The 24,183-nt window shown below is 46.2% G+C and overlaps 1 protein-coding gene across 1 annotated transcript in view; it reads right to left on the minus strand.

Annotated features, from left to right (window-relative positions):
- Window positions 1-24,183, minus strand: part of SYNE2 (spectrin repeat containing nuclear envelope protein 2) — a 1,750,628-nt gene that overhangs the window by 838,917 nt on the left and 887,528 nt on the right. The window contains exons 86-89 of the mRNA XM_086937933.1: window positions 24,036-24,161; window positions 22,733-22,995; window positions 18,544-20,617; window positions 1,831-2,150 (exon numbers count right to left, since the gene is read on the minus strand). Coding sequence (XP_086794059.1) covers window positions 1,831-2,150; window positions 18,544-20,617; window positions 22,733-22,995; window positions 24,036-24,161 — 2,783 coding nt within the window. The remainder of the gene's footprint in view (window positions 1-1,830; window positions 2,151-18,543; window positions 20,618-22,732; window positions 22,996-24,035; window positions 24,162-24,183) is intronic.

Here is a 24,183-nt window from a genome sequence, read left to right on the forward strand (position 1 = left end):
ACCCAATGGGGACATTATTACAATGTTCTCCTCAAAGTGAAGAGTAAAACAAGTAAAACAACGTTAATTCATTGTGGCCCAAAAGAAAGGTACAATTAATACACTGGTTTATAACAGGGTTTTTCCTAAAGATGCATCTACACTCTTTTTAAAGACGAAGGACCCTAACACCTGTGCCTCATTCTGAATTGCAATGTGCCGGTGTAGTGCAAACGCCACACCAGGAATTACTAGTATTGCAAGGTAACAACCTGCTGGTACCAGGCAATTACAAGTAAAACACCATGGAATTGTGACTAACTGTGCAGACCCCACTTTACCAGATGTAAAGAACGAAATCCTCAATTCCATTGGGTTTAACACCCCCATTTGCCACCTGCTCTAGGCAAATAGTAAATAGGAGCAGGGTGTTCTGTGAAGGGTGGCGTGGAGAAAGGGAGCAGCATGCTTGAGGGAGAGACAGGGAAGAAGTGTCCTGTCAAGCCCCCTTGTCAGAAAAGGAGGTTGTTCAGGGCAAAGGGACGATTCCTGGCTGCTGTTGCAGTCGAAGCCTGAAGCGACTTTACCGGCCCAGTTCATTCGCTCTTGCACCACACAACGTTGAGCAAGTATGCGCTGCTAAAACATTAGATTAACGAAACCAAGCACGGCCACCGTGAGGGACCCTGAGTGGCTTCATAAGTCTCAAATAAAGCAGCGCAACGAAATTGCTTTGTTGCCTTACTCAGCACCAGGGAGACGTTTAATGGGCGTTGCGTGAGTGTTCCCACGCGACTCCCATGGTTTTTGATACACTCCCAGATTTACCAGAACTGGTGACCTGGGAATGAGCCAAAAAGATGCACCTTCACAGGGAAGGCTTAACAGGGAGAAATTACTTTATTTCTCCTCGCTCCTTCCTCTTTCTGGTGTTTGCCTCTAAAGATTGTTTTTGAGCAGGAAGATGACCCTTCCCGCACTAAAACAATTCTGCATGCAACACAGGCACCATTGCACAATAGTGCATGGGTTTCTGCATTGACGCCAGGCAGCCAAAACGGCACCAGTGCAGGGACAAGGACAGGAATGCGCTATATTCTTTTATTCTTGATTTGGTGTGCTGCACCGGAAACATAATTTATTACACGGTCTGAACCATGCAATACCTTTACTACACATGCATTACCACACAAATGCGTTTACCACGTATGCCTTTACCACACATGCCTTTACCGCATATGTATTTACAACGAGTTAGAATATATAATTGAGGTGTAAACGCAGACATGATAAAGGAATATGCGCAGTAAAGATTTGCATGGTAAAGGAATGCGTGGTAAAGACATCTTGGTAAAGGGATGTGTGGTAATTCCATGCGTGCTTCCGTCATACAACTGCACTGCGCCACATTCTCATAAATATGCCCTCCAGTGTTCCCGGGAGCCTAAAGACCAGGCTGTTCATAGTCAGACAAGAGCAGAATTCCATTTCATTCAAGAATGTCGCTTCGCCCAGTTCCAAATGAGGGGTTTAGGTCCTGACAAGAACTCTGATGCTCATTATACAAACAACATCTCCTTATCGTCCTATATTGGTCCGTGTTGGATTTAAGAATGAATAAATGGCACACGCTTTCGAACAAAGGTGGTAAACTTTGAGTAAGTAGCCTGCAGGTTTAAAGTGCTTCTTAAGTAATAATGTTTTCCACTTGTACCCAAAAGCCAGGACCTTTAGCTTAAAACACTACCATGATTTTTAGTGGATGGATGACACTATTAAAATTTCTCAACTACAATTATAGAATAACATACTCGAAAGATGCTGCTTCACTTATAACACATAATAGCATACCTGTCCAGGTCAGCTCTCTTTTGGGCGAACTCTTCTGCCAGCAGTGAGCGCCTTGACGTAAGTGCGCTTAAAACATGGTGAAGTTGCTGTTTGGCCTTTGGGTGACACATGGGTTCCAAGCCATGGGCCAAGGCTTGTATCTCTGCGACAGTCGACTCAAATTCTGTGTTCCACTGCATCATTTTGGAGCAGAGGGGGGAACCTTGTTCCAACTCATCAAGGGTCACTTTTTGCTGCAGTATATGTGACTCGAACTCAGCAAGGAGCGCGGCAGCTCTTTGAACAGCTTCTTCATGTTTCTTGACATTGTTTAAGGATTCCTGGGCGACATTCAAGAAAAATGTCAAAGAAAATTACGGTTTAGAGAGATTGCTATGGAAAAGCATTTTTCATATAATTTGCATTACATCTTCATTCCACCCTCTGCCCAAGGATTTTCCCAAATTCTTGGCAAATATATGAAAAACCTGTGTGTTGTTAGGCTTTAACCAACATCAGAAAACGCCCTATAAAATAATTGCATGAATTATTTTGTTCACTTTTGTCAAACGTTCCACACACCTCCTAACGCACTCTTTCCATGAGATATAGTAACTTAAGAACAAAGGGTCATTTGTTTATGTTCATGGTGCTCATGTTTGAGTCAATCCCTCAGAACAGGGAGGAATTTCACTATTACCGTTCGAAAAATATTGATAATATGAGAATATTATTTACTTTCCCACTCCTTACACCTTCCCAATTTGCAGATACGGCAATGCTACCTTAATGCAAAACAGGTTAAATATGTGTAACTTCCCTGTGCACACAGCAGTTATCCTTTCATTTTCAGTTGACAAACTATATTGAAGCCGGTAGCTTAGATGAGTAGATCAGTGCTCACTATGGCGAGCTGAGAGTAACTGTACACAGGCTCTAAACTCAGAGGGGCAACTGGATTGCACTCTGCTTCATTAGTTTTGTGCTGTCTACTAGAGACCGGGCCAGATGTATCAAGGCTTTTGCGACTCGCAAAGGCCGAAATTCTCAGAATTTCGGCCTTTGCGACTCGCAAACGGCCTTTTTGCATTTTTTCATATGTATGAAAAAATCGCAATTTAAGGAATCGCAATAATTTGCGATTCCTTATTTTGCCATAGCATTTAAGGAATCACAAATTTTGCGATTCCTTAAATGATATGTATGAAACATTTTGAAATTGCGATTTTGTGTTAAGAAATCACAAATTACCACCAACTTGTAGTTGGTGGTAATTTGCGACTTCTTTTAAAAATGCCCTATTTGGCATTTGTGAGGGTGGCATGTGACACACATGCATGCCCATAGGGCATGTATGTGTGCCACATGCACACACATGTAAATTTCAGGGGTGCAGCAGGGTGTCTTTGAGACACCCCTGCACCCTTGAAATAATTCTCAATTTGCGATTACTAAATTGCGAATTCGCAATTTGAGAATTATTGCACTATCATTCCTATGGGCCTCCTGGCCCATAGGAACGCATTGGAAATTATTCTTTATTTGCGAATTCGCAAAATACGAATTCGCAAATTAAGAATAATAAGGAATCGCTAAAAAATAGCGATTTTGTACATACATTCCATTTTGCGAATTCTAAATAGCGATTCACAAAAAATCGCTATTTAGGATTCGCAAAACGGAATCTTGATACATCTGCCCCCTATTCTTTCTAATATATTATACATTCTTAGATGAGGCTCTGGTCAGTCCCTTGTTCATGATAGGATGGCTTGGTTGTATATCTTACTGCCCTGCTCCTAATTCAATGGTTTTCTTCCCTATACTCGTTATATTTGTGTTTGTCCCACCAAGAAGCATTTTGATCTCACAGTGCTTTGATTGGATGATGTATCACCTTCTCGTTAATAATCCCGTCCTACCAACACCATAGCCAACCAACTCTTGCACCACAAACCCCTTGGTACTTTATGCACCACCTGCTACCACAAACCCCTTGGTACTTTATGCACCACCTGCTGTCCTACCGTAGGACTCTCATCTTAAAATTGTATTTTAACCATTCCATGATGGTCACAACGGTGTGCATCTTGGAATGGTATTTTATATATTTTATCAATGCCTCTTCAAAAATGGCCAACATGAATGCTGGTCTATTTAAGAAGAAAGAAATACTCACTGATCCCAGCCATAATTCAGTCATTGAATTGCATGTTAAACACATCTGCATCAAAATTGACAAGTCATATATCAAATCACAGTAGGAGGTGCTTGATACATAGTCCCTAATTGGCCCTGGGTCCTGGGTGCCAGTCGTACCATATACAAGGGATTTACAAGTAAAATAAAAGTAGGTGTAAGCCAAATGTTTTATGGGGAGAGCACAAGCACTTTTGCACTGATTAGGAGTAGTAAAGTGCACAGAGTCCTTAAAGCCTACATAATTTGATTACAAACAGGAGGAGTGAAGGCAAATTGCTTGGGGGTGTCCATTCAGAGAAGTCCAACTCCAACACACTGTTAGATTGCAAACTTGACAACTTCAGCCTACTGTGTTTCTTTCAATTATTTCTTTATAAGGGTCTTATCATTTTGGGTCTGCACTAAAGCAGGTCCCCATCGGATGGTGAAGGTGATAGATACAGAAATTCAACCATAGAAAATAGGAAGTTTCTGAACGATCAATCTTGCATTGATTTTAGTTACAGAATCTGCTCCATTGTGCATAAGACACAAGTACCCTGTGTGCAGATCCCCACAACGAAGAAAGAAGCATGCGAAAAACAAGGCATCTAGAATTTGTTGTGCATCTTGAAAAAGTGACCCAAACCATTTAAGAAGCCTCAGTTACAAGTCTGGAGCAGGAAGAAATGTATTTAACTATCCATCTGGAAATCAATTCCAATTTCAAGGGAAATGTCACACATAAGTATACAAGTTATTATACACTTACTCATTTTGGTATGAAGGAGGTATTCTTTTTAGAAACCCTGTTTATAAAGCCTTCTTTTACCAGTGGAGGTATGTCACCCACTAAAAAAGTTTGTAATAGTTAAGTTAAGGTTAAATTTCGATGATCACTCAAAATTTGTAGAAAGCTTATAATTCCCCCAGAAGGGAAACTGGAGCTAGTACACTGCATCGATAGACAACACATTGGTAGATCAGCTTTTACATGCATAAATAAAGGTGTCAAAACCCCTATTTTTGTTTCTTTTTTTATATATATTTGTTTCTTGGGAGGGAATTCCTAAGGTCCCACGATGCACTCTCTATCACATCATTGTGATTGCAATATGTAGGAGGCTGGCTTGGTATATGGTACACACTTATTTAAGTGATGCACCTTGCACTAATCCAGGCAACCCTGATGGTGATTTTAGTGGTCTTTGATAACAATAGAAAGCTCTCAAAGTGGTAGCTGTTGAAGGCAGCCAACAGGCTGATCTTGAAGGTGTGTTAAGCAGCTTGTTTTACCAATTTAACTGTGTAGTATAGGTAGGGAGTGGATTAGCTGGCTGCAAGATGGCCGCACTTTAAGTGGGCTCTGCCAGCCAAGCCTATTATCTGCCAAAATCCTGCAGACTACCCTATCGTAACAGCCTGACGCCATGCCATCCTGACTCACCTCGTCCTGGGGCACTGTCTGTTATGACTTCTGGCCCCCTAAGTCGCTGCTGAGCCGTGTTCTGCCGCCGGGCCTAAGCCTCGAGTCTGGGCCCCTCTGCTGGTGCCTCCCGGCCCCCCTGGTTCTCCTTGACTGCGGCCCCCTGCGCCCGGAGCTCTGGCCTGAGGACTGCCTTCACCTCCAGACCGATGGAGCCGGTGAGTGCTGCCGCTGTGGGGGCATCTTGCCGCGGGATTGGGGGCACGTGTGCCGCACCATCCTGCCCGGGCCTTCTCATAGCGCTGGTGCCATCTTCCCAGCTACTGACGCCCGCCGCGCCGGCCCTCCTCCACCGGGCCTGACGACGGGGCCGCGCGCCCCCACGACTCCCCGCTGCCAGTTGTCCTCCATTGGTGCAGCCCCCCGGCTTCCCGTTGTGCTCCGCCGTGGCTGCCTGTGACGTCTCTGCCGTCCATTTAATCCGGCCTCCCGGCTGCCTGCATGTTACCGCGGCCGCCCTTCATGGCCGCTATCCTGACTGGTAACTGGCCTTCGACCCCTCCACTGCTGCTTCGGATTCCCTGCCTGCTTGCGCCGGAGGCCGCGCCTTGCATCTGGCGCGACCTTCCTGTTGGGCCCTGCGCCGGCTGGGGGGCCGTCCTGGTGGGTGCTCCGGCCCACGGCTACCTGGACGTGGCCTCGGTGGCCTTTTGCACACAAAGCTCTTCCTTCTGTGGCAGCCCACTGGGGGCACACCTGCTGCTCGTCTCCCGCCAACCCAGGTGAGCGCTGCTGCTGCGGGGGTTTCTGCGGCAGGGTCGGGGATGTGCGAGGCATACCGCGGGGCCTTATTCTCCACCAGGTATCTCAGTAGTATCCATTCTAGCTGGTTCCGCTGCATTGGCCCCATGCCGGGGACTGCGTGCCCCCTGTGTCTCCCCACTGCTACTACCCCAGCAGATACGCTATCCTCTGCGGTGCCTACAACTGGGCTGATACTGCTGAGACCACTCCGCACTGGGCAGCACACGACTCCACGGCCTCTCCCCACTTCCTCACTAGTCCAGCGAAGCTACGGTGCCGCCCTCCGCGACATCCCTCAGCTGGGACCCGCGGACCTCCTGGGCACCTGCTGCAACATGTCATCATGAGGGGCGCAGTCCGTAGCTTTCCCGCTGGACCCCGCATCTGGCCTGGCCGACGCCTGCTTATTGAGGGCCTGCACCACTGCCTCCTCACCCTGCCCGCCTGATCCATCCTTTTCTCACCTGGGCCATTTCCTCCACACCCAGGGGCGCTGCCATCTCGTCTCCCAGCTGCGGCCTCCTCCTGCTGCCTGGCTGCTTCCCTCACCTGCCTCTGCCTGGTCATGGGGAAGACTGACCCCAAACAGTCAAAGATCGCCTTTGACCAGCACCGGCAGATGCGCCAGGATGGCACAGTCGCCGATGGGGGTGACCCCGCTGCCCTCACAGAGATGGCCTCAACATGGGAGGACGATCTCAAGTCCATCATGCTGGAAGTCAAATCCGCAGTCACGGGTATTGCGTCCCAGCTTGAACAGCTGTCGTCTTGTATGGTCACGGTCAAGGCCCGTGTGGACTCTCGTGATGCCCGCCTGCTACACGTCGAAACGAGGGTCTCTGACGCTGAGGATGCCGCCACTCAGGATCCTCAAAAGCTTCTTCAAATGGACAAGATACTGCAGCTGATACAACACAAAAACGGGGATTTGGATGCGCGTTCCCGTAGGAGCAACCTTCCCATCATGGGTGTGCCCGAATCCACCAATATCTTGCGAATGGAGGACTTTGTTGAACAACTTATCTGCAAACTTTTTGGCGAGGTCCTTTCTTCGGTCTTCATCATTGAGCAGGCCCACCGCTCCCTCGGTCCTCGCCCAGGCCTGCCGGCTCACCCGATCTTAGCCAAAATCCTTAATTTCAGGGACCGCAACGCAATTCGGCCAGGGAGAAATATGAGATCAGTCATCAGGGCAACTCATTGTCATTATACCCCGACTACACCATGGCGGTGCAGGCTGCTCGCCGCAAGTTCCTTCTTGCGAAACAAATTCTCCAGAAGTATGAAGTCTCATACTCCTTGGCATATCCTGCTAAACTATGAGTCAGGCAAGGCTCCAAGACACTCGTCTTTCCTGATCCCAAGGACGCTTTGGCCTTTGCAAAGAAACTAGACCGATCACATCGTTCCTCTCCTGCTCGATCTCAAGCCACTGCCGACTGCAACGTAAGCGACAATGACTGAACTGTAGTGAACCATTATCATTTCTGCTGGTTCTTCTTCATGTTGCTCGATTACCTGTTTTGACTTGGCCCATTTTCCATCTCCTTTTTCCACAGTGCTCTTCCTATCACAGCTATCCATTGGGTTAGGCGCCTCTGATCCTTTGATGTTCTTCCATCTGCTGTCTGCTATGACATATGGCCTGGCCACCCTGCCTCCTTGGCAGGGGTGTATGCTGAGCGATGCCATGCCTCCATGGGATGATTCCCTCCTTGAACATAGACTTTCCCCATCCCAGTTGTGGGTCCCTGGGGTGGGTGTGGGTGGTCTCTCAGCCTGATTGGGGGGTTGGTGTGGGTGGTAGGGTGGGGGTTCCAGGAGCTTGTTGCCTACCTCTGAGGCTATATTGTTTGTTTTGGTACATACTGTGTTGTTTTATTGCGCTTCCGATGCTGTTGCACTGTGCTTATCCCTCTACTATTTTCTGCACTGCTCCTCGCCTCTGCACAAGGTTTCTCCCTCACTTACCACTTCCCTCGACACTACTTTCTTTGACATGGCACCATGACAGACATCACCTTCTGGACCTGGAACGTCCGTGGCCTTAGCGACCACCGAAAGGCATGCCTGGTCCATGCCCACCTTACCCGGCATAAGGTAGACATTTGTTTTATACAGGAGACCCACCTGCTACCTGCGACCTCCTCCAGAAGTTCTTTCCCGGCATTGGGGGAGAAATACATGCCTCCTTGTTCTCTAATTATTCTCGGGGGTGTCCATCCTTATACGCAGAGGGCTTCCGTGGCAGACTTCGCAGGTAGTTATCGACCCTGGGGGGCGTTTTGTGATCCTCCAGGCCCAGCCATTGTGCTGTACAGTCTCAATAGTGACGACCTGGACTACTTTGCGCAAGTCTGGCAGCATATTTCGGCCCTGGGCCCTGCAGCGCTCCTTTGGGGACGTGACTTTAATGTAACACTGTCCACCACATTAGATCGTTCTGGCCTCCACGCTTCCCACCCGTGAGCTGCTACACTCATAATTTCCATTCTCACTGATAACACTCGCCACGAGGCACACAAGGGCACTTGCGTCCCTGGCTCCCACGGCTGTTGGTCCCGCCTGGACCTCTGGATCACCACCCCAGATGTCCTTGCCTGGCTCACCTCTATTAATCACATGGCAAGCACACTCTCAGATCACGCTCCTGTTCACCTCTGTCTGCGCCTTCCCCACTCCCCTTGCCACACGTTCTCCTGGCGGCTTTCCCCCAATGCGCTACGTGACTCGGTCTTCTTTGACGAGATACACACCGCAATCACTAATTATTTTGAGCTTAACGAAGGCACCATTGACTCCCCCTCCACGCTCTGGGAAGGTTTTAAAGCCGTGATTCGTGGGGAATGTATTTCCAAACAGTCTGGTGTCCTACGCTCTATCCGCGATACTCTAGATAAAGTGGACATGGAGATTAAGGCTCTGGACTCTTGTCACTCCCGGGACCCTAACCCTGACATGCTAGCTCATATACAATGAGGCCAACAGAGAACTTGCGTTCGGCGCTGCTTTGGTGAGGGCGAATCCCTGATAAAATTCTTGCCAACCTCCTCCGCCCGCCTTGAGCTGCGTCCTATATAACTGCCCTTCAGGATGGTGGCCCTGCTAGAACCTCTACCCTGAGGAAATCAAAGCACGATTTGCTACATTTTATACACAACTTTACACAGCCAGATCTGTCCCCCCGTGTGAGGTTCTCAATCAATACTTTGATACCCTTCAGCTCCTTTGGCTCAGCAACCCTCACCAGGAATTCCTCGAAGAGCTCTTCTATAAAGAAGAAATCCTAGCCACGATCAATGGTATGCCTGGTGATAAGGCCCCCGGCTCGGGCGGCCTGTCAGTCTCCTTCTATAAGTACTTTGCTCATCTTCTGGTCCCCCATTTGGCTGCCGTGTACAATGAATCCTATGAGAACGGTCAATTCCCCCCCTCGCTCTGCGAGTCTTTACTCACCTTACTCCTAAAACTGGACAAACCCCCTGAGCTGCAAAACTTCTATTGCCCCTTGTCACTAATTAATACGGAGAGTAAAATCTTCGCCAAACTCGCTTCCCGCCTCCTCCCCCTCATGCCGCTTAGGGCCCGCCTGGACCAGTCCGGTTTTATCCCCGGTTGCGCAACCTCTCACAATCTCCGGACCATCTTCTCTGTCCTCTATCAAATTAACCCAGTGCTCCTGGCAGTGGCCTTCCTGCTCGACGCCACCAAAGATACCTTAGAGTGGCCTTTCCTTTTTTATCTCCTCCCACGCTTGGGCTTCATTCTGGTCTTTACACTTAAAATACTACTTCTCTACACCCTTCCCACTGCCCGTCTCCGGATTAACGGTCAAATATCTGAGCCCATCTCCATTAAGCATGGTAACTAGCATGGGTGCCCGCTGTCACTCATGCTTTTCGCCATCACAATGGAAGCCCTTGTGGCTAGACTTCGACAGCATCACACCCAGAGAGGCATCGGTTTTGTGGCTCGCGCCCTTTTAGTCTCCATGTATGCGGACAGCCTCACTCTTTATGTCTGCAATCCTCAGGAGAACCTCAGCCCACTGGTTTGTGAAGTGATACAGTTTGGGGGCTACTCCGGAATCCAGGTGAACTGGAATAAGTCCGTGCTGATCCTGATACCACGGTGCCTTTTGCTCCGAACTACTCCTTCGTGTGGGCATCGGGCTCCACTAGATACGTAGGTATCTGGCTGAGTAGGGATGTGGACGAACTTTGGAGAGCTAACTTTGGCCGTGCTGTGGACTGGTTTGAGTCCAAGACTCCCCTCTGGAGACGGTTGCCACTGTTTTTGGCCTGTCGCATAGCTATCGCTAAGATGGTGGTGCTCCCGAAGTTTTTATAATTGTTCGTCAACATTCCCATCCCCCTCACTGCCCACTTTTCCCGCAAAGTGCGCTCTTTGCTCGTTACTCGGGTCTGGGCCGCTCGACAGCCTAGGATCATATATAATATTCTCACCCTCCCGATGTTGCGCGGCTGACTTGGCGCCCCAGATTTGAAACGTTATGCCCTTGGCGCCCAGGCCAGTTTTCTTCATTTTTGGCTCCATCCCACTCCCTTTCAGCCGCATGTCGCGGTGGAAGCTGACCTTGCTGCCCTGTGGCCGCTCACTACCCCATTGTTCGCCCCGGCGAAACTCCCACGCACTGAGATCGATACAGTCCAGACCATGTGCTAGGCCTGGGAAGGGCTCCGTAAATTTTCTGGCTCTGGTATGCTTTCCGCGAATACGATGCCAATCACTCATCATCCGGCTTTTCCTACTCTCCAGACTTCTGGATGGTTAAACACACCACTCGCTTGGGGCTTTCTACAGTGTCGGATCTCTACCCTGGGTACACATTCTTTTCACTCACTGCCGACTCCGGCCCCATGGACACTCTGCTTTACTATCAACTTAGCGGTACACAAGGGGGTGGTGATGGACGGAGCATCTGAATCAATCAAACACTCACACCCAGTCAAAAGATCTGGGTTTAATCCATCACCGTTCTTTAGCCCACTCTGCCACCCCAGTTCAGACATGGCTATATGCAAATCAGTCTGACCCTGTGCCTCATGGGAACAGTCCAGCCCGAACTGCCAAGCCATGTCTTCCCTGGACCGGAAACAAGCTTCCGAGGACCGGTTTCTGGCATTCCAGCCGTCTTCAGCCCGCTATCAATTTAGGGCTGTCTGCAGGTAGCTTCACTCCTCGTTTCCCCATCCCCTTCCCTCGATGGCCAATCTCAACTTCCTTTACACATCCCCCTCCACTCCCCTCGGAAACTAGTCACTAAAATCTACGCCCTCACACTGGCAGCATCTTCCATTTCCACTGACTGGGCTCGTACGGCGTGGGGCGAGGATCTGGGTGTCGAAATCTCTCAAGTTGACTGGCTCTATTGTTGTAATCAGATTAAAAGTCTCTCCCCAAATTACCGTCCGTGCCTTATCCACTTTAAATATTTACTTAGGCTCTACCGTACTCCTGCCAAGTTGCACAAGATGGGACTTATTCCCAATGATAAGATGCTTGCCGTGCTCTGCTCCGGCAGCTGACTTTTCCCACCTTGCTTGGCTGTGCCCCCAGGTCTCCACATACTGGCGCGAGGTCTGCTATTTCTGAGATCACCCCTCGTCACTGGTCCAGTCCGATCCTCTGCTTTGCATCTTAGGCTTTGTTAAATTTTGCCCAGATGCCTCCAGTCACTTGATTGCCATGCTACTTGTCCTCGCACGGCGTAGGGTCTCCATGTGCTGGGGCCGCAAGCCTGCACCTAAGGTCACCCTTTGGCTTGAGGATGCATCGTACTGCCAGACTCTCCCGTCCAAATTCTGGGACCCCATGCCAGCCAGATATCGCCCAATTGACATATGGGGCCCACTCCTGTCTTACCTCCTACGTCGCAACTCCCAGCGCCCGGCGGCCTCTCCCGCGCTCCCCGCCAGCGCTGCACCTGCAGTGGCCGCCGGTGAAGGTCAATGAGTAGCTTGCCTCCCACTTTTACTCCCCTCTGCTCTATCAACCTCTCTCACTTACTTAAGGTGCCTCTTTCCGTGGTTCACCTTACTGTCCTGGTGCTCCCACGATATTTCTTCTCTGTATTGATCTCAGGTGTTATGTGTGAGAGGTAACCTTCGCTGAAATATATTGTATGCCTTTACATGATGTCTTGATATGGTGCAATCTTGTAACTTTGCTATACAATTTTGAAAAATCAAAAAAAGAAAAAGAAAACTATGTAGTGTAGGTTTCACGAAAAAGAACCACATAGTGTTTATAAAAGAATACTTCTCTTTATTACACAACACTCACTAGCACATTGGTGTATCTCCTACCCGGGGGTATCAACACAAATACACAATAATACTTCAATTGCAATAAGGTAAGTAGCACAAAATACAGTGGTCTCCGGGGGAGACCATACCATATATTAAGAAAGTGGATGACAGGACTTGCACCAGAAGACCCAGAGGAGCTGGTGAAACAAGGAACCACCTAAGGCTATTACTCTGGAACCCCATAGAAGCTGTGCGCAGAGTCGGAACACAGCTGCCTGCCCAATGGAAGTCAATGGAGAACACGTGGTTGCAATTTTGCAGAAGAATTACCCTTCCCAGAGGACCCTAAAGAATTCCTTTGGTGGGCGGAAGGTTGGAGAGCCACCCCACCTGTGGATACCCCGGAGACCAGGTTACCTACACCAGGGACAACGGGTGCATAGGGGGTGAAGAGACATCAGAAACCTCTGCAGATGACAATGGAAGACTTGGAGAAAGTGCCACTGGAGAAAAAGGTGAAGAAGTCTAGTGGAATCCAAGAGTGGATTCTGGAAGTGAGGAACCTGCAAGCAGAGGGGATAGAGTCTTTGCCTCTCAGGAGTGACCAGGAGGAATGGAAGAGCAATACCCACCAATGTTTAACGAGGCAAACGAGTTGATGGTGACCGTGTCTCTGCAGCTGTGAGGACCAGGCACCTGTTAGGAAGACAAGGAGCTGTGCATGAAGTATCCCACATTGGATGTCAGTTACCAGGGGGTCGGTGTCTGGTGGGAGCACCAACAAGCTCTGGTAGATGCAACTGGGGTGGAGAACGAAGAAGGAGCAAGGTTGAGACCAGCAAGGTCCAAAGTACTCACCACAAGTGGAAGAGACAGAGCAGACCCTGAGCAAGCAGAGGTGCCCACTGAAGCAGGGGAAGACCCACAGGCTGAAAGCACAGGAGTCGCAAGAGGACCTCGAGCAGTTCATCAAGGAGGAAGGCCCACAGTTAGAGGATGGCATGAGGACACAGTACTTGGCAGGAAGAGAGGCTGGCAGCTAGAGCTTTCTGTAGACCGAAGATCTCTGGAGTGCAGAGCAAACAAGCATTGGTAAGTCAATGCCATGCACAGGGATTCGGTTCCAGCGGTTCCCATGAGGGATACTGGCCTCAAAGTTGCAGAGAGGACAGGTCAGGCCTCGAGGGAGTTGCAAGACCACCGCCTGTGTTGCTGAGCCTTTTGAAGTCCGTGGGACATCAGGAGCAGCAGACCGCTCAGCTTCATTGCAGTGCCTGCAAATGCAGGGGAGTGACTCCTTCACTGCAAGAGAGATTACTTTGACTGTCCTTGATGCCCACAGGTCTGTTGAAGATCCTGGAAGAAGCACAGACACAAACAATGAAGAAGACTTGCAGAATAGTGAGACCAGGAGCATCAGGAGACTTCCTTGGTGCAATCTCGGTTCCAGGCGAAGTCCAAGTGTCCACACGGTCAAAGAGTGTTGCGGATTCAGGTTTGAGTCTTGTCCCACAACGAATCTAAGGACCCACCCATAGGAAAGCCCTTAAGTACCCTAGGGAAAGGGTTGGAAGGACTCAGGGGTCCCCCCCAGAGGAGGGGCTGGACAGAAGGGAGGATGCTCTCATGTCTTTTGTCCAGTTTCGCCCCAGAGCGGGAGCCAAAGGCTCCCTGAATTGGCTCAAACTGGAGTATGCAAGGAGGGCACCAAATGTGCCCTTCAAAGCAGTCTGGTGGCGCGGGCAAGTGCCCCCAACCACAGCCCAATACACTGAGTCCTGTCTGGGTGGTGGTCACATCTCCCTGTGACAGGAAGCCTATTGTTCTCCTTCCCCTGCTCGAGCTTGGCTCAGCAGCAGAGGGCAGAATTGTGTCTGTAGGTGGCAGCAGCACTCGCTGGCTGTCAGACACTAAAATGCTATTATAGAAAGAAATTACAGGGGGCATGCCATGGAAGTCCACCCCAGTACATGGGATCATACTTCCAACACTGGAGTCGGCGTTGGGGTATGATACCAAACATGACTGGGTCCGGTGCAGTCACTATATAGTTAGACATCTCATAATGACTGATGTCACCTATTTGTATTAAAATGGTTGACCATGCTTACAAATCCTGGAAAATTGACTCTGGGGTTTGTAGGGGTGTCCTGCTCCTGCAGGGTCACCCTCACACATATAACCAAGCATCCTGCCCTCAGGACTGAAGAGCCTACCATAGGGGTGGGTGACTTATAGGTTTTAAGTGCAGTGACACCAGATATAAGGAAACTTATATCAGTCATGAGGGGTGCAAGCACCAACTCAAAATAAAGATGACTGGCATGTGGCCCACGTAATTACCAGTGTCTTAGATTAATTCAAGTATTCCATCCATCACTTTTTGTAGAAATAAAAACATGGCACTGCATATAACTGAGATCTATCTGTAAAACACGAGAGAATCAAATCCAGTGATCAATCACAGGCAAATTCCACTGACATTTCCTAAAATCAGTGCACAGACACCACTGCTATAGGCCAACGTTCTGGCATCTGGCACCAAGATTATGAGTGGCTCCTTTCCTCTGCTTGGAAGAAAATCTACACAGTAATGGTTTATAACTTTTCTTCAGCTACTTTATCCACCCAGCACAAATGCTGGAAAAAAAGTCTTAATAGGAATGAGACTTAGGAAGCATGCATTTTCGGAGAGCACTGATTGATGGTTTGGCATGGAGTCAGCATTGGGATTCTGATGCTAGATTCAAACTCTAAGTAGAATAAACAAGATCACTATTAAGGCAAATATGCTCAAACCATTCACAAAACTACCACACATGTATTGATTTAAGCAATAGAACATGCACATCCTGCGCATCTCAAAGCAGGCATTAAGGAAGTACCCACTTTAACATAAAGCAAAGAGAACCAGGGGCCAGAAGTACAACTGTATTTTACGGTTGCAAACGGGAAATTGGCCCGTTTGTGACCGCAAGATAGGACTGCCCTATTTACAAACCCTATTTTACAACTCAGTAACCTATTAACGACTCATAAAATAGGGTTTGCGATTCACTATTAGAACTCGCACTTCAATGTAAGATTGTTTTCCGGCCGCAAAACACTAGCACTTTACAACCCATTTCAAATGGATTGTAAGCCACTCACAAACGGGAAGAGTTCCCCAGGGGACCCCTTCCCCTTTGTGACTGCCATTGAAAATATTTTTTAAGAGCAGGCAGTTGTCTCACAGACCACTGGCTACTCTTAAAAAATTAAACAGTAACGTTTAATTTTTACATGCATCCCGTTTTACTTTAAGAAAAACAGGCTGCATTTTAAAAAAAACTGCTTTATTGAAAAAGCAGTCACAGACATGGTGGTCTGATGACCCCTGCAGGCCACCATCACTGGGAGCGCTAGCCATTTGCAATGGGGTCGCAAATTGCACCTGGCTCATGAATATTAATAAGACCCCCATTAGAAATTGCAAACAGTGTCTGAGACTCTGTTGGAAATTCCAATTGGTGGCGAGTCGCAAAACAAATATATCTGCGAGTCGCAAATTGGAAGGGTCATACATCTGGCCCCATATGTGTTCCAAAAACCATAAGCAATTTGAATCACCAAATTGTAGGTGTTATTCTGGGTTTTAATACAATTATCTTGACATTTTATTACAACACTACTCTTGTTTTCTGATAGAAACTGTTTGATTGAAGCATGTTGGCCTACAATATACCCTTCTCATAAAGTAGGAAGAGTTTCATTCAGGACAGGAAAATTTATAACCAAGGTTACGTTTAGTTTATGAATAGTGTTATGGTTATAATACTATGACACATGATTCCAGAATATGTAGGTCAATATGCTAATCGAAGTTGTCTTTCACCAGACTGTGACATACAACAAAAACTTACTTTACAACTTAGTTTTGAATCACATTTTTTCTATGAACTGTGTTCCACAAAAATACCTATTTATGACTTTATGCTAGATTTCCCTAAAAAAACATTATGTCACGCCGGCTGATGCAGACAGTGACAATGTCATTCAGGGGTACCGATTATGGAAGATTTCCTTCTAAAATTAAATTAATTTGCAACCTCACCATAGAGTTGGTGGTAGATGTACTGAGAGACATGTCACCAAAACGGATTTAGAACTGGTGGTATGAAGAAGCCACCAATGTGCTCACCATGTTGTATGTGTAAGCAGGTAATTGAATGATAGTTATCTCCAGTATTTAAAGAATGAACAAACGTTAACAGTTCAAAATGTGATGTTCTACCGGTGGGTTTACACTGTATCGTACCTACAAGAGGTGGTTTTCTTTGACTCTGAGTACAAGTGTCCTTGACAAAGGTGTGCTATTTATCCGAATATTTAAAAATATTTAAAAACTATTTTGAGAAACGTTAAATTTAAAAGGTGCAACATATAGCAACTATTACCAGTTTGGGACCTTCCAAATGGGGCATAAAATGCACATTTTGACAGTTTCAGCTCCAAGATAGGGGAGAGGATATAGCCTGACGGCTAGAGCGGTCATCCTAGAAGCTGAGAAACCATTTTGAGTCGCGGCAGGGACGGTCAACATCCTGTGATTCTGGGCAAATTACTTAATATCCCTGTGCCTAACAAAATGGATGCGTCCATCTGTGATGCAAATGGTGCTCATGTAAAGTGCTCTGATACCTTCTGGTCAAATTTGCGCTATATAAAACTCCCAAAAATCTAAATATTTGCATGTCCTGGCATTTGCCTGATATATATTGTCAGATTTGACCTGATAAAATGCTCGTGGGCAAAATCGAGAGAGGTTAAACTTTACTGCACCATTCATAATTCTGTCCCTTTCACAGATAGGAGTTTGCACTGGGGTCTTAGGTTTTCCACAAGGTGGGGCTAGTATTTTGACCCATCTGTTAAAATGGTGTGCAAGTAAGCAGTGCAAAAAATCAGTACATGCTGACACAGTTTTGATGCTCTTCTCTAAGGGACCAGCTTCTACACTACAGTGGCGATGCACTGAAGTTCTCTTATAGCTTTGAAAATATTATAGAGTATTTTTGGTGTATTTACTCTGCAAAAGGCCTTGGTATTCACCTGGGGAGGCCCGGTATAGGCAAGAAATGCTAAATACCTAAAATAATGAACATTTCAATATACATTTTGTATTTTAACTTCTATTCTCTGTTTGAAAGAGAAGCGAACTTAAGGTTAGGTATAACTGTGCTACTAAAATGTAATAAATACATTCGGGTAGAGGATGTGGATAACGGCCAGAGTTACCGACTTTGGAACTGGGGAACCAGGTTCGAGTCTCGGCATCAGCTCAACATCCAGTGATTCTGAGGAAATCACTTAATCTCTCTGTGCCTATCAAAAACAGAATGGGTCCGATTCACAAAGGTAAACTGAGACGGAAATCTAACCTTACAACTTTTGGTATTGACAATCGGCATCTACTACTTGTAAATACCCTTTGTGAATACCAAAAGTTGAATTTTCCGCCTTTCAGTATTTACAAAGGGCATTTAAGAGTAGTAAATGCACTTTGTGAATACCAAAAATCGTAAATTTAGACTTTCGTCTTACCTTTGTGAATCAGGCCCACAGTGGCCTAGTGTAATATAACTGCTGCTCAAGTAAAGCTCCAATACCTTTGCGTTGAGTTTGAGCTATATAAAAACTTCCACAAAAATAAGTTACCTTAAGCGGACTGACTGACTGACTAGCCGCCGTTGGATTTTCATTTTTAATCCTATCAGTGAAACCACAAAGGTTGGTGGCTCGGCTGCGTCACACCGCATCTCGAGACATGTGGGCCATTCAATTTTTCTTGAAATCTCTAACATAAAATGGTGCTCCTACGACTGACTGTTCTCCCAGTCTACCCTGCGTCCCTGTCTATAATTGTGTGACGCAGATGTTTTGAGAAACATTCTGAATAGCACTTGAGCTGGTACACCGAGTCCCTTTAAAGATTTGTAACCAATAGCTGGGACTGAGAATGACGACCAGGTGAATGGAGATGAAAATTCCAGACAGGCTCAGAGTACTTACCATGTGTAATGAAATCTCTCCGTCCAGCTGGATTTTGAGAGCATCCACTTCATTTAGTTTTTCTGCGTGGCTTTCTTCCGATGCACTCCTCACATCTCTGATCCCACACAGTTCCTTCTGAACTCTTTCAAGGAGAGCTTCGCATTTTGCCTTTTCATCTTGAATGTGGTTGATTTCAAAATCCATTAAGAATGGCTGGTGCAGCTCTGTCTGAATCTGCTTGAAAGTGTTTAGAGTACGTTCCAGTCGTCTCTGAAAGCCCTGGTTGCCCTCAAGTTTCAGTTGCAGGTCCGCCATCATGCCGCTGAGGAGCTCATGAAATCTCCCCAGGTCCTCTTGCTGTTTCTTCGTCTGCTGCAACTCTGACACTTTCATCTCTGCACTCAAAGCTTCAGAGGATTTCAGCTGGTTTTCTGCTTCTTGAGTTAGCAGCATTAGTTTTTTTACTTTTTGGTACAAATTCTGAACGGCGGTTAAGTCAAAGCTCTGAAGAGCGATGTCAGCTTCATCCTTCACGGCTGTGGCTGTACTCTTGATTTCACTTGAGAAGGAGTCATACCTGTTGCTTTCTTCAGAGATCCTGTCAAGGCGCTGAAGGTGCATCTCAGTTTCACCTCTGATTTTTTCACACAAAGCTGGGATTTCAAGGAGATGAGGGCTGTCCCATTCTAGGCCGAGGCATGCCAATGCCTCCTTGTCCTCCAGTATCCGTAAGAACGTAGAGTGCGCAGATAGAATTTTATGTTTACAACCTATCAGCTTGTTTTTTACGTCCTTACTGGTTCCTGATTTTTCGATGGTGCTCAACACTAATACATTATTCTGTAGTTCCCTCAGATCCTGGAGCAATGAATTAGCTTGGTTTGTTAAATCCACATAGGTCTTTATTTTGTTATTTACCTCACAGATTTTATTTTTCGTCACAATGCACGCCCTACTTATCCTGCTCTTCAGAATGTATAACTGGTCAATAAGAAACAATTTTTCTGAAACATTCAGTTCATTTTGTAACTCATTCCTTTCATTCATGAGTGACAAAATCAGATTCTGACCTTCATGCAATGCATTTTGTTTGTCCTGCAGCTCTTTCAGTTGTTGGTCCAATTTTGCCCGGGTTAGGGTTTGGTTTACATCTGGAACAGTGTCTACCTCACACTTGAGACAGTCTTTAACTTTTTTGATTTCCGCAAAGAGCTCTTCTCTCTTTCCCAAGGTGGCTTCTAACTGCTGCAGCCTATCACTTGAGATAGTTGTAAGAGCCTGGTGTAGAACCCCCAGTTCCTTCATAAAGGCCATTATGGCTTCTTCTTGATTCAACTCAGGGGTGAGGCGTTCAAGCTCATCCGTTAGTGACTGCGCACTGGACTGCCTATCCAGGATATCTCTCTGCAGAGAAGTACAGCTGCTGATTTGAACCCTGACTTCATCTGGAAATAGTGCAATATTTTGGTCAAAAATGCATTTGCTCTTGGTATCCTTAGCCCATAAAATTGCTTTTTTCAAAGAAAGTATGACTTTGTTTTTTCCTAAATGTGGGCTGGAGCTAAGCTCACCCTGGCCCGATGCTTGTTGCTCCAACATTTGCAGCTGATAGTCTAAATTGTTTACATCTTTTTCCAGAGTTTCTCTTTCCATTTGCCCTGACATTCTTTTAATCTTCAGCTCAGCTTTGTCCTTAATTTGAGAAAATTCATTTCTGATGATCTGCAGCTGTAGAGGGGAAAGTGTGGATGGTTTAGACTTCTCTCCTGGGCTGTCACGTTCTTCTAGCAGACCCCCCTGTGTCTGTAGCTCTTTCTTAAAGTCCTTAATTTTCTTATTGAGTTTGTTGAATTCTCCCATTTCCACTGAAAGGTGTAGCTGTTTCTTTTGCATGTTCTGTTCCACTTGTTCCCACCACTGCTCAATCTGCGTTACTTGACTTTCCATTAGTTCCTTCTCCAGGCCAATCACATCTTTGGAAGCGATCTCTTGATTCCTTCTCAGCGTACTCAAAATGTGTTTTTCAGTCTGAAGGCTATTTAAGAAATTATGTATTCTATCCAGGTAGGTGGTGTAGCTTTCATTAGGCCCCCTGAAAATAAAACAATAAAAAAGTTTGACTTAATTTATTTTTTAATTCACATTCAAATCGCCAAGTCAAAGTTAAATCACACATTAGCAAGACTGCATATCTATGGATCCCACTGCAATAATTCTATATTACACCTTGCACACAGAGGTGATAAAACAGAGAAGTGTCCAAAATATAGCGGAACGTCACAATTATCAATATCCAGCCTCTCTTTGGCATGGATTTGCTTTAAATAGAGAGGGCTGTCTGGCAAAACGATGGCTTGTTATCAGCTGCACCTGAAGTGTCCTGCATCATTTCATGTTGCTTCTGAGCGGAGATATTGTAGAGCACTTACCTCAGCTGAGATCATTCTGGTAAAGTTGGTGTTGCATGGATGTATGCAGAGCCCTTGCACCTGATTGTAATATAATAGTACCCCAATGGAAAGCACGGCAGTGAGCCAGCTTTCCATCTACTTAAGAGTACGCGACAACATCCCCATGGGGCAAAAGCTTTGGTCAATTTCTTACTCCGTCCCCACCCTAAAAGCTAATCTTGCAAAGTTCACACTGAGGACCACTTTGGGTTTAGTAACGAGACAGCCATCAGGATATTGGGTCTATTCTCATTTGGGGGCAGGGTATTATGTGCACACGCATGTATGTATATATGTGCAGGTATTTGTAGAACATGAACCGAGCTACAGCATAAAGGAACGCTATACAAGGGCCATGAGCATTGGGTTATAATTCAAGATGGTGGACGATGATTTGGGCGGTTTGTAGGTGCTAAATCCTACTGTATGGAGGTACTGTATGGGAACGCCTCATACAAATGAGTGACCCACTTTAAAATACAATGGATACACCTGTGGGTCAGGTATCCTGCCATATACAGTTCCCGCGTGTCTACCAATGTAATGCACGGAGTAGGATCTCTCTTCGTTTGTTAGACAGGACTCTGGTCTTTACCTGCTGCTATCAGCTGTCAAAGTTACTGCTGTTTGTGAAAAGTGACTCTGGCCTCCACTAACAGTTGGCATGGTACATAGCACCGAGTAATCTAGTACTCATATTTCCAAGCCAGGGTCTGCATCATCAACCGGGTCCACAGCCGGTTTTGCTGACATTAACCCCAACTTTTTCTTTTTTCACCCTTACCTGATCCTCCTGCTCCGCTCCTCATTCCGACCTTTTTACTTTCCCCCGCCACCCCGGCTATCTTGTGGCATGAAACTGTGTAATGTTTTTTATGTTCCTATGTAATGGTGAATTTCCTATTTGCATATATAGAACTCTAACCAATAGTATATGTAGTAGACCTTTGTACTTACCACCATTCCTATGTGTTTTTAGAGTTTATTCCTCTTCCTTGAGTGACTTTACAACTTGTACATTTGCAATTTTTCTCTGTATCTCGTATGTAACTCATGTAATCCAAAGTCCTTATGTAACGAAACTGGTTCTTTTGTAAAGCGCTCTGACGCCTTCGGGTAATGTTTGCGCTATATAAAATCTCATTAAATAAATAAATAAATAAAAATCAAGCTCTCTGATCTGTCTTTTTTTCTTCTTCAAATTGACACTTTTTTAAGGTGACACTGTACAAGCTAATGAATGTAAAGCGTCCACATACTTCTCTACTACGTAAATTCTATAAAAGTAAACAGGGTGCCAAGGACATCCCTTAGTTTCTGCATCCATGATGTTAGCTGTATGCATGCGATAATAACTTTTATTATATGCGGCACGCATGATGTTTCTAAGCGGTGTAACTAACTGGTGTAACTGTTAATTAATTGTAAATGTACTCACCTCATACACCTCAAAAGGATGGAACTTTGAGTCAATTTCGTAGGGATTAGAACCCGTTATCGCTAGATGTCTTAAGTGTGGACAACAACACTGAACTGACGGAGCTGGGCTGCTGGCCTTACAGCGATGTGTGTTCTACTCTCAAATTACGAGGCAAAAGCCAAAAACTGGCCCAGTCTCTAATGCAGAAAGCAGAATAATATAAGAAAATGCCCATGAGACAACCGAAATTGTAAAATATTTGCTAAAAGCATAAATATATGAGAGCTTTGCCATCACAACTTTAAAAATATTATAACTTTCAAGGCAAATGACTTACATTTTTACGTTTTCCTTTTCCACAATCAGTCTTGCCTGTAACGATTTTGCAGCGCCAAGGGTCGCGTGGTAACGATTCAGCGCGTCTCTCTGGTCCTGTTTCTCGTGTTTGATGCTTCGCAGCTCTTGCAGGAGCCTGTCCCAGTGGGCCTCAACGCGCGCGCTCTCTGCCAGGCCTTCAGTCTCGATGGCGCTCTCAGGGAAGACCTCTTTCTCCGCAGATAAAACTTGGTGTTTCTTTCGCTGTAACTCGTCGTAAAGCTCCTGCAGTCACAATAAAACAGGAGAGGATTTATCAGCTGTTGTACTTTAGGGAGTGTTTTCCTTCAGGCGTCGTGAATCTTGACTCAGAGACAACACCACGCAGGGGCAACCTTCCGCCCAGAGAGCTGCGCCACTCCACTTCAAAGTGCGGGAAAAGAGTGCACCCTTCCTAACTTGCTAGGACATAGAGATACACCCATCCCCTTGCCCAGTGGTATCATTTTCAGACAATGATGAACTACACGTTGATGAATAAAAAGATAGTGTTAACAAGCTAGGCACTTTTTACTGAAGGAAGATATGAAAGAAAGAATGGAAGGACAAAAGGAACAAAAGAAAGGAGAGAAAAGAACAATAATAAAAGAATGCTCGAAAAGATGGATGAAAGAAAAATGGCCAGGAAAGAAGCAGAAAAAAAGAAGAAAAGAAAAAGAGGTAGAACGAGTTAAAAGGAAAGACATGAAGGGAGAAAAGGGAAAGTGAGACGGGTGTTCATAGTGCAACTCTCAAAATGAATCCCATCAAAGGGCTTCCTGTTCAGGATGAGCGAGGGTGTCACACACATGGGTGTCACAGCAGCAGCAAATGCTTTTGACCCAAAACACAAAGCCCGACTTGTTCTTTCTTAATGCAGCTAAAGCTCTGTTCCTTGAATCAGAAGTGTAGGGCAGGCCCCATACAAGTTTGGCCAACCAATCCCAGACAAACCGGAAATTCTTATACCACCACGTGTCATTGTTTAGTTAGGCCATTGAATTAAATGATTTTGCTACTCCTGAGGCAAACTTCAGTGGGTGTGCCGCGATATAGGGTCAGCTCTGGTGGCGGCAGTTTATTCACATTTGAGCCAAGATGAGTTGGCTTGGTGCCCTTACCCCCATGTCCTGTGAAATTATCAAGGCACAATATGTCCAAACTAAATGGTTGGACTGCACTTTGCTAAGATTGGTGGACTTCTTCTAGACAGCACGCATGGCCCCTGTGTGCTGAATACTGCGTTGGTTGTATTAGCATCACTTACAATAGGAATATTTCCTTACCTCAACTTTTTGTAGGGAAATGTCTACTTCATCTGTTTGGTTTTTCACTTGCTGGACTCTGTGCTCAGCTTCCTCTAGAGCTTCAGAGCAAAGTTTGTTTTTCATCACTAAATGTATATCCAAATTCTGTAAACAAAGAAATACAAAA

The sequence above is a fragment of the Lissotriton vulgaris genome, chromosome 9 (genome assembly GCF_964263255.1).
Source record: "Lissotriton vulgaris chromosome 9, aLisVul1.2, whole genome shotgun sequence".
NCBI classification, from domain to species: Eukaryota; Metazoa; Chordata; class Amphibia; order Caudata; family Salamandridae; genus Lissotriton; species Lissotriton vulgaris.